We start from the raw sequence: 9,816 nt of genomic DNA on the forward strand, positions 1-9,816 counted from the left end.
TCGTGGAACTTACCATATGAAAAGTGAATGTGTTGGTTTTAGGTGAGACAGGTGATGTAATGATAAACACCATAAATGTCATCACACACACAGACCAAAGCTGGACAACTGAAAGTAACATGGAAAAACCACATAAGTTTCTGGGTTCTCATCAGATTAATGAACACTATGAAGGGAATGTTGATTGGCGCCACTGAGCTGGGTTCTTTACTGGTTCCAGTGGTTCCAGCTGAAATGGGCTGTCTGGGAGGGAAAACGGATGAAGAACGACTGGATGAAAAAGCGAAGAGAGAAGCAAATAAGAAGATCGAGAAGCAGCTGCAGAAGGAGAGACAGGCGTACAAGGCAACACACAGACTGTTACTACTGGGTGAGAAGCCTGTCTGTCTGTCTGTTGACATGTCTGTCTGTTTACATATCTGTCTGTTGACATGTCTGTCTGTCTGTTGACATGTCTGTCTGTTGACATGTCTGTCTGTCTGTTGACATGTCTGTCTGTTGACATGTCTGTCTGTCTGTTGACATATCTGTCTGTTGACATGTCTGTCTGTCTGTTGACATGTCTGTCTGTTGACATGTCTGTCTGTCTGTTGACATGTCTGTCTGTTTTCTTGTCTGTCTGTCTGTTTACATATCTGTCTGTTGACATGTCTGTCTGTCTGTTTACATGTCTGTCTGTTTTCTTGTCTGTCTGTCTGTTTACATATCTGTCTGTTGACATGTCTGTCTGTCTGTTTGAATATCTGTCTGTTTTCTTGTCTGTCTGTCTGTTTACATGCCGGAGGTTTTCTTCCTGTTAAAAGTGAGTGTTTTCCTTCCCACTGTCGCCGCATGCAGCTCAGGATGGGGGATTGGATCCAAGTCATGATTCGATGCAATCAGTTGGTTTCTATTATAGGATATGTATTAATTGGCACGAAATGATGTGTACATTGATTTGTGTATGTAAAGTGTCCTGTGACAACATTGTCTTGAAGTGGCGCGATACAAATAAAGTTGAATTGAATTGAATTGAATGTCTGTCAGTTTTCTTGTCTGTCTGCCTGTCTGTGTAACTGGTTTATTATAACTGTTTATATATCGGTTCACCTGTCTGTTTACGTGTCTACTGGTATGTATACTGGTATACCCGTTTTCCTGACCACTCACTCGTATGTGTGTGTGTGTGTGTGTGTGTGTGTGTGTGTGTGTGTAGGTGCAGGGGAATCTGGTAAAAGCACCATCGTGAAGCAGATGAGGATTCTTCACGTCAATGGCTTCAACGCTGAGTGAGAACTGATTTTATTCTGAATCTGATCCTGGTCTTGGTCCTGATTCGGGTTTTTGTCCCTTCCCTGGTTCTTGTTGCTGATCATGTTTTAACATGTTTTATTGATTATTAAAGAACGTGTCTTTTCCCCAGAGAAAAACAGCAGAAGATTCAGGACATCAGGAAGAATGTGAAGGACGCCATTGTGGTAGGTCACATGACTGGTTGTGATTGGTCCAAACTGGTTCAGTTGCAACATAAAAACTGAAGATGCTGACAGGCGTCCTTCGCAAGACTGTCAGTTGAGGTTCTGATAATCAGGACAATGATGGAGGAGTGATGATGAGGAGGGGGGGGGGGGGGGGGTTGGCATTAAAGGGGAGGATGAGGAGAAGGAGGAAGATGGTGAAGATTATGAAGAATAGAATAATAATGAGGATGATGATGAAGAGTCTGTATTTGAACAGATGTGTTCAGTTCAACAGGAACTTAATGCTGCATTTAATCTCCACGTGGAAAGAGGACATGTGTCCATCTCCAGGTGTCAGTGTGTTTAACGCCCCATGGACAGCACACAAACGTCTCACGCTGAGATTTGGATTGGTGACACAGCTCAGATGCTCTGAATTCCACGTCGGATAAAATGCAGCATAGCTTCAGAGTGGAAGATTGACAGCCAGAACAGCCAATCAGAGCGTGTCTTTGTTTCAGACCATCGTGTCAGCCATGAGCATGCTGACTCCACCCATCTCTGTTGGTAACCCTGACAACCAGTTCAGAGTGGACTACATCAAGAGCATCGCCCCCCTGTCCGACTTCGAATACACAGAGGTAACACACACACACACACACACACACCCAGGTGAGACAGCGCAGCGTGTCCTGGTGAAGGCTTCCTTCAAAGCGGCACCTGGAGACCTGCTTCCCACTTTGTTTGTTTTAATGATGTTAATGACATGATGTAACCAGTTCACCTGAGACATACACACACCTGAGAGTCACCCGAGGCCTCATTATCCAAACAGCTCCATCTCAGAGGACCGCTGACACAAAACAAGCCTCTTCGCTCGTCTTCTACTGTCTCTGCAGCTGATTGGCTGGCCAGATCCTCACACCTGACAGTACTGTTACTTCTGTCCAATCAGACGCCGGTACACAGGTGCAGCCAGTAGAGCACATAGAGAAGATGCTGCTGCAGACATGTTGGCATTAACACGTCTGTCACACGTCAGGGATGACATCGCAGAGCTTACAGAAGAACTTAGAAGTCGTGAAGTCTGATTGGTGGAACTTTGTGACATCATAGCCAATCAGTTTAATGAGTCTCCATCACCTGCCCTGGCTCTATCTATCTGTCTATCTATCTATCTATCTTAGGGGTGGGACTCAAATGTTATTTGATTAAATACAGATTTTCTAATCAATAATCTCAAATATTCATATGTAAATTACATAATATTTTACAATTTTTCATTTTAATTAGGGAATAGCTGGTCCAGCTGGTTAATTATGTGATTTCAATGCAATTAATTGAGATTAATCACATTAAGATTAATGAAAAAACCTTTCATTTTATTTATTTATTTATTTAAAGGAGTCATAACCTGGTCTTTTCATGTGCCCACTGTCCTCTAATGGTTTATAAATAACTGTTTTAAAACTTATTAAACAAAAAAAAAATTATAAAAGTGCTTTTTCTGACACTTAATTCATAATAAACATTTTCTCGCGAGAATTCACGCAAGATTTTCACCAACCTGGATATGGATTAAAATAATGTTAATGAGCTGCTCGCTGATTGATCGCTGGAAGTCCGGGGTCGGAAGGGGGGGGCGAGGCCAGTAGTCTCCATGCTAAAAACATTAGCGGCTAGTGATAGCAGCTAACCCGACAGCAGCAGCTTTCTGAATTCAGCATTTATGTCTGAACCGGACTCTGAGCCTGAGAGAGAAGATACCGAGATGGTGGAAGGAGCACGTTTACAACAAACTGTCTCTGAATGGTAAAGTCCTCATTTTTAATGTCTGCTCGCCTTGCCTGTTCAGATAGCATGTTGACAATGAGGCATGTCGTTCATGTTAATACTTCTCAGTTTTATTCCGTGTTGGACCGTTTTTTAAACAATAAATGTACTTTTTAACACAATCCGAAGTTACAGTTGTAAAAAATGAAACGGATGTTGACTGAACCGGTCGGTACGGTCAATGTTCAGCTGCCGGCCGGTCTGAACCCAGATAAGCACACACACATTTTAACCACACGGAGTTTCACGGAGCTGCTCTTTTTATTGATGTTTTATTTGTCACGTGTTTTTCTTAATTAATTAGCTTATTCAGATTTCCTGTTTTAGCCAGGAGTGTGAAAAATGTCGCTATGTCAACCTGACAGATCTCTGGTTGATGCAGCCACTGATGTGGGCTGCTGTGTTACTGTACAGATAAATAACATGAAGTCAGATATCTCGTATCATTGATCAGGCTTCCACCTGACCAATATCTCGTGTTTTATATATTCCAGCATCACTTACCATCTATTATGTTGGTCTAATTGTTTGTTAAGCTGCACATGCCAACAGAAATAGACAGCAAGATATTATTACTGTGCTTAGAAAATAACATTTTTTTCATTTCCTTAGGTGCTCAGAAGGATAAAACAGGTCCAAACTCCTCCGTGTCTGACCCAACATCCTGGCGTGGAACCAGTCTGCTTCGATGCTTTTTCATTACAAAATGCAGGAAACATTTATAAGCAGGATTATGTACATTTTTATCTGTCAGAGGGAACGAGGCAAGCTTCTCTTCAATGCCCAAAAATTCAGAAATAAAGCTTATCAAATGGCAACTAACTGTAAAAGGTGATTACTTATGTTCTTGCCATTTCATATTACATATAACAAATAGTAACTTTGCTGCAGTCACTTAGGACAATAGCAATTGAATTAAAGTAAATACACAGCTTTACCATATACACATTTATGCATCTGACTTCTGAATGTAAAATGTAAAGCAGAAGTAAAAAAATACAGCTCTTTAAAACACAATATCTTTATTAGTGTACAGAAATAAAATCAATGCTCTTTTTCAATGTAATAAAATAAAAATGATCATTTACACTCTTAGTTATTGATTCTGTTAACACAGTAGCTGAGTTTTCTGGGTTTCATGTGGACTCTCGTGGTTCTGGAGCCAGATGAGCAAGCCTCCACAGGACTGTCTTTATCATCATCTTCCTCCAGACTGAGCTGAGATCTCATCTTCACTGCTGTCATCTGGGTTCCTTTTCTGCACAGAACCAGATACTGACATCAGAACAAGCAATAAAAGTGCCTCTTAGCTTCCATTAAGAATGTATATGTGTTTGATTTATTATCATTTTCTGTATGTAAAATTAATCAAACAAACGACAAACCTGTATTTCTGAAGAGAGGGTGGAGAGTCCTTGATGTCAGCTGTGTTCCAGTTGTTGCCTGCATTGTAGGGTCAGTCTGCTCCAACATCAACTTTTAGACACCAGTAGACCGCTGGTGCTGTGCATGGTGTGAGATGTGCTGGACTAAAATCTGCAAGTTTGAAAAATATCAGATCATCACATAAATAGATTGTAGGTGTAAATAGCTGCAGTTTAAGAGTAATCAAATATTGTAATACAAATAGATCAAATCAAACTTTATAAAGAATTTTCATGCCAAAGGCAACACAAAGTGCTCTGCATACTTTTATTTTTAAAAAGCTGATTAGATAAAACAGGTTTTCACACACTGAAATATTAACATAGAATTTTAAAAACACACTTATTTTATTTCACACAGTTATACACAGACACGATTTTCCCCAACCTCTGTTACAAACATTTACGTTGCAGAACATAGGATAGATATAAGAAAATAAAACCTGGGGCTCATTTGTACGCCGCAGGACGTTAAACCTCCAGGCTCGTCCCGTTAGCATTGCCGTTAGCATTAGCCTTATCGTGATTAGCTCAAGTCACGTCTGTCACGACAAAGCAGAACATTATAGATGTCGTGACACTTACCAACTGCATTGATGGTGAGCCGCTTACAGCTGCAATTGTCCCTCTTTCCAGCTGAGTTGATGCAGTCTTCACCTGGTATTTTCCCAAATGTTAGCAAAATGTTTGGCACAAACAGAGGCTGCAGCCGGCAGAGATGCAGGTGCATTATCAGCAAAAAATAATGTAATCCATCTGTCCCAGGTAGTTTGGTCTGCTAATGAAGGGAGAGAAAAAAAAACCTGCCGATGTTGGTTTTGCTAACAGACAACCGAGCAGTGGACATGATCGCTGCTCGCACGTCTTCACACAGCTTGTTGCTAATAGCAACTGAGGCAGGTCCAGCAGGTGTATTTAGTGTGGAAAAGGGGCTGGTTAATGCAAATAGCTCCCGAGTTTGCAAGTCTTCAGCCTTGCGGCCAGTTTTGCTGCAAACAAAGCGTCCAGACGTAAAAACCCGGCCGTCTTCAACAGAAAGGCTTCCGGGGATCACTTCCGCCCAACACGAATACGCACGTTTTAACTCGAAAAAGTGCAATTTCCGGGTGATGACTCCTTTAATGAATCGATGACCAGTAGAGGTTCTATGACTAAATGCTCACTGCTCTGTCTGTCCTCCAGGACTTCTTTGAGCATGTTCAGAAACTGTGGGAGGATGACGGCGTGAAGGCGTGTTTTGAACGCTCTAATGAATATCAGCTGATTGACTGCGCTCAGTAGTAAGATCCACACACTGTCTGAAACTTGTCACAGATTTAAACACACCAAAACACACCAAGTCAACAAATCAGAACACTTCACAAGTGAACAGCTGGAACATCCTGGCATAGGATGAGTCTCATGTCCTTCTTTGTCTCTGTTCCAGCTTCCTGGACAAGTTGGACTCTGTGAGGAGGACTGACTACTCGCCTACTGACCAGGTGAGTCTTCAGTCGTTCTGGGTGCAGCAGGTGTGATGAAATTAGCTCACACTTCCTCTCTCTGCAGGATTTGCTACGCTGCAGAGTTCTGACTTCTGGAATTTTTGAAACCCGTTTTCAGGTGGACAAAGTCAACTTCCAGTAAGTTTATCAGCTAATTGTTGGACAGAAAAAACTGTCCAGTCGGACTGTGAGGTTGTGATCTCTGAAATCAGAGAAAAAGACGGTTTGTCTGATAGAATGTTTGTGTGTCAGTATGTTTGATGTAGGCGGTCAGAGGGACGAACGCAGGAAGTGGATTCAGTGTTTCAACGGTAAGACAACAAAGACAGCTTTGCAGAAATGAGATCTGAGCAGATCAGTGATGAAGGTTTCTGTTTAGATGTAACGGCCATCATCTTCGTAGCGGCCAGTAGCAGCTATAACATGGTCATCAGAGAGGACAACTCCACCAACCGGCTCAGAGAGTCTCTGGACCTCTACAGATCCATCTGGACCAACAGGTAGGTCACACAACCTCCTGAAGCACTCGGAGGAGCTGTGGTTCATCTCTCTGCTCTCTGATTGGCTTTTGCTAACCTATATGTTCTGTAATTGGCTGGAGTTAACCTATCTGCTCTGTGATTGGCTGTAGTCAACTCTCTGCTCTGTGATTGGCTGGTGTTAACCTATCTGCTCTGTGATTGGCTGTAATCAACCTCTCTGCTCTGTGATTGGCTGCAGGTTCCTGAAGACCATCTCAGTGATTTTGTTCCTGAACAAACAGGACATGCTGGCTGAGAAGATTCTGGCAGGAAAATCTAAACTGGAGGATTATTTCCCGGAGTATAAAAACTACCAGGTTCCTGCTGATGGTAAACACACACACACACACACACACAATAATGTCAAACATGGCAAACTGAACCACGTCTAACATCTGTGTGTGTGATTCCAGCTGTTCCCGATGCTGATGAAGACCCCAAAGTGACCAGAGCCAAGTTCTTTATCAGAGATGAGTTTCTGGTAAAAACCCACTGGTGATTTTGGTGAAGATTAGGATTGATTTTACTGGTTTTATGTTAACTGTGCAGGGTAACTCTCTAATATCTCTAATCTCTATGAAACCAAGGAACAGGTTCATGTTCCTTTAATAACTCTTATTATTAACTACATCATAAAACCAATAGCCTACAGATTAAGTAGTGTTAAAGTCTATATTAAAGATGACCAAGTCAACCAATGATAAAGTCTATAAAAATGGCCGACATGTTAACAATTTTTAAAGTTTATGTTAATGGTTAACTAATAGAGTCTAAATAACAGACCGACGGGTTAACTATTATGAAAGTCAATACAGCCGACCAACATATTAACACTTGTGTAACACTGTGTAACTGTCCGGCAGGTTAACTAGTGTTAAAGTCTGTAACTCACTGACAGGTTGACTGTTGTTAACTAGCAGGTTTACTCTTTTGTTTCAGAGGATCAGCACTGCGAGCGGTGACGGCAAACATCACTGTTATCCTCACTTCACCTGCGCTGTCGACACCGAGAACATCCGCCGTGTCTTCAACGACTGTCGTGACATCATCCAGCGCATGCACCTGCGCCAGTACGAGCTACTCTGATTGGTCCCTGCACCCTTGGCCGGTTTACCTCTCCCTGTAGGGCTGAGATGTGACCCGTTAATCTAGTAGCTGTTAGGATAAATAATCAGGGCTGATAGGTGATCAGTAGTGTATGTAGGAGAGTGTGTATTTTCTTTACCCTTGTGTTGTACAGTGGATTATGGGTAGATTAGCTCTGATGATACTCAGGGTGTTGTCATGACAACAGTTAGAGACGTTAAAGTTGTGAAACAGAAGTTATTGTCATGTGCCTGTTTGTTTGTAGTCAGCTTTGAAAGATTCTTTGAAAAGGTCTGTCCTGAACTTAAGTTCTTTCTGAATAAATATTTGATATTTTCTGTTGTGCTGAAGAGTGTTTGTCATTTTGTTTTTCCTGGCGGCATCTTCTCAGAGAAAAGGTGGAAGGTTCATCTTTACAGTCTTACAGTTTCCTCTGCATCCAAATATTCAGATGTGCATCAGTTGTCTGATTCAGTAGTCTGTTTGATGCAGCCGAACCTCTGTTCGCTGTTGAACCATCACATGCAGTGATGAAGATGATAGTTGATTGTTACAGTCTCAGAGACTACAGAGGTCTTTCTGTCTGGCAACAGATATGTTTCAGGATCAGGATCAGGATCATGATTGGGGGGGGAAGGGGTCAACAGTTTCAATAAGTTTCAGAACTACAGCTCCAAACCACCTGCTCATCCTGTTCATGGCCATTTTTATTAGGAAATGTCCTGTTAATCAGATATGGTGAAAAGATGGGACTTCACAATGTTCTTGGTACAATAACTAAACATAAGTAATATCTCAAGATGACATTTTATTTGAGTACTAATAGTCTTTCTTTGTCTTTCTAATGATTAGCAGCCCCCTTGTTAGAGGAACAAGGTATGTTTAACATGTTAATAACCACTATTTGAATGTTTATATTGCCAAATAGATCAATTTCATGAGTTTACTGACAGATGTAAATTTATGGTAAAGGATGTGAGAGTGGATTGTTGCTTTTCTTTTCTTTGTAGCCTTTTCTGTGTATTTCCCCAGCTATTACGGTGAATTTGCAGGTTTACTGTCATTAAAACTAAAAACCATCAGTCAACTGTCAGAGGTTGAGTCGGAGGTTAATGCAAAGATATAAATATCTTTTTGGGCATGTTGGTGCTTAATCAAGGCTGACTTTATCCACCTTATTTACAAAGCTTCTGATGGTTTTCCAGCCTCACATGTAGGCTTGTATTATTACGGACATTTTTGTCCATTTGAGAACATTTATTTTCATCTTCTGACCATTATTTATATTTAACTATTAATATATCCAATAGCACAATCTTCTACACAGATCTGTTAAGTGGTTTATTTTAACAGACAGTAAATAATTACTACAGCATTTATCTATAATAAAACCATAACACCACAGAATGAATGACTTTTTGATAGGAAAATATTTGAACAACTTTCATGGTAGGTTTTGGGAGTGAACATGTAAATCTTTTTTGACTTCAGAGATTATTTTATTAAAACGACATCTGAGACATTACAAAGCATTTGTTATGAGGAAAACCAACAGCTAGCAGCAGCAAGAAGCACAAGCTAACTTCAGGAAATAGCAGCCACAGGTAGCAGCAGTGGCTAGCAAGAGCAGCTAATAGCAGCCACACATACAGTATCAGGTGGCAGCAAATACTAGTTGAAAAATTAGCCACAGGTATCAAAAGCTAGCAGCAGTGGCTAGCAGCCATAGTTAATAGCATTTGGTTCCAACAGCTAGCAGCCATGGCTAGCAGCAGCTACAGGTAGCAGTGGCTAGCAGCCAAAGCTAATAGCATTTGGTTCCAACAGCTAGCAGCCATGGCTAGCAGCAGCAGTTACAGGTAGCAGTGGCTAGCAGCCATAGCTAATAGCATTTGGTTCCAAAACTAGCAGCTGTGGCTAGCAGCAGCTAACAGCATCAGCTACAGGTAGCAGTGGTTAACAGCAGTGGCTAGCAGCTAACAGCTAAAAGCATTTGCTGGTGCCAACAGCTAGCAGTCGTGGCTAACAG

The 9,816-nt window shown here is 41.4% G+C and overlaps 1 protein-coding gene and 1 long non-coding RNA gene across 2 annotated transcripts; one reads left to right on the forward strand and one right to left on the reverse strand.

Annotated features, from left to right (window-relative positions):
* Nucleotides 1-228: 228 nt before the first annotated feature.
* On the forward strand, nucleotides 229-9,601 carry gnal (guanine nucleotide binding protein (G protein), alpha activating activity polypeptide, olfactory type). The gene is made up of 12 exons (XM_079259394.1): nucleotides 229-370; nucleotides 1,196-1,268; nucleotides 1,403-1,457; nucleotides 1,961-2,080; nucleotides 5,879-5,976; nucleotides 6,123-6,177; nucleotides 6,245-6,318; nucleotides 6,433-6,491; nucleotides 6,560-6,680; nucleotides 6,901-7,031; nucleotides 7,115-7,182; nucleotides 7,641-9,601. Exons 1-12 carry the CDS (start codon nucleotides 235-237, stop codon nucleotides 7,785-7,787), a joined length of 1,137 nt encoding a protein of 378 aa, XP_079115520.1. The 5' UTR covers nucleotides 229-234; the 3' UTR covers nucleotides 7,788-9,601.
* On the reverse strand, nucleotides 4,389-5,830 carry LOC306770532. The gene is made up of 3 exons (XR_013771741.1): nucleotides 5,282-5,830; nucleotides 4,658-4,808; nucleotides 4,389-4,530 (listed from the first exon to the last, which is right to left on the reverse strand). It is a non-coding gene; the product is annotated as an uncharacterized lncRNA (long non-coding RNA).
* Nucleotides 9,602-9,816: the final 215 nt, after the last annotated feature.

Source organism: Telmatherina bonti, assembly GCF_933228915.1.
Source record: "Telmatherina bonti genome assembly, chromosome: 20".
Taxonomy (NCBI): Eukaryota; Metazoa; Chordata; class Actinopteri; order Atheriniformes; family Telmatherinidae; genus Telmatherina; species Telmatherina bonti.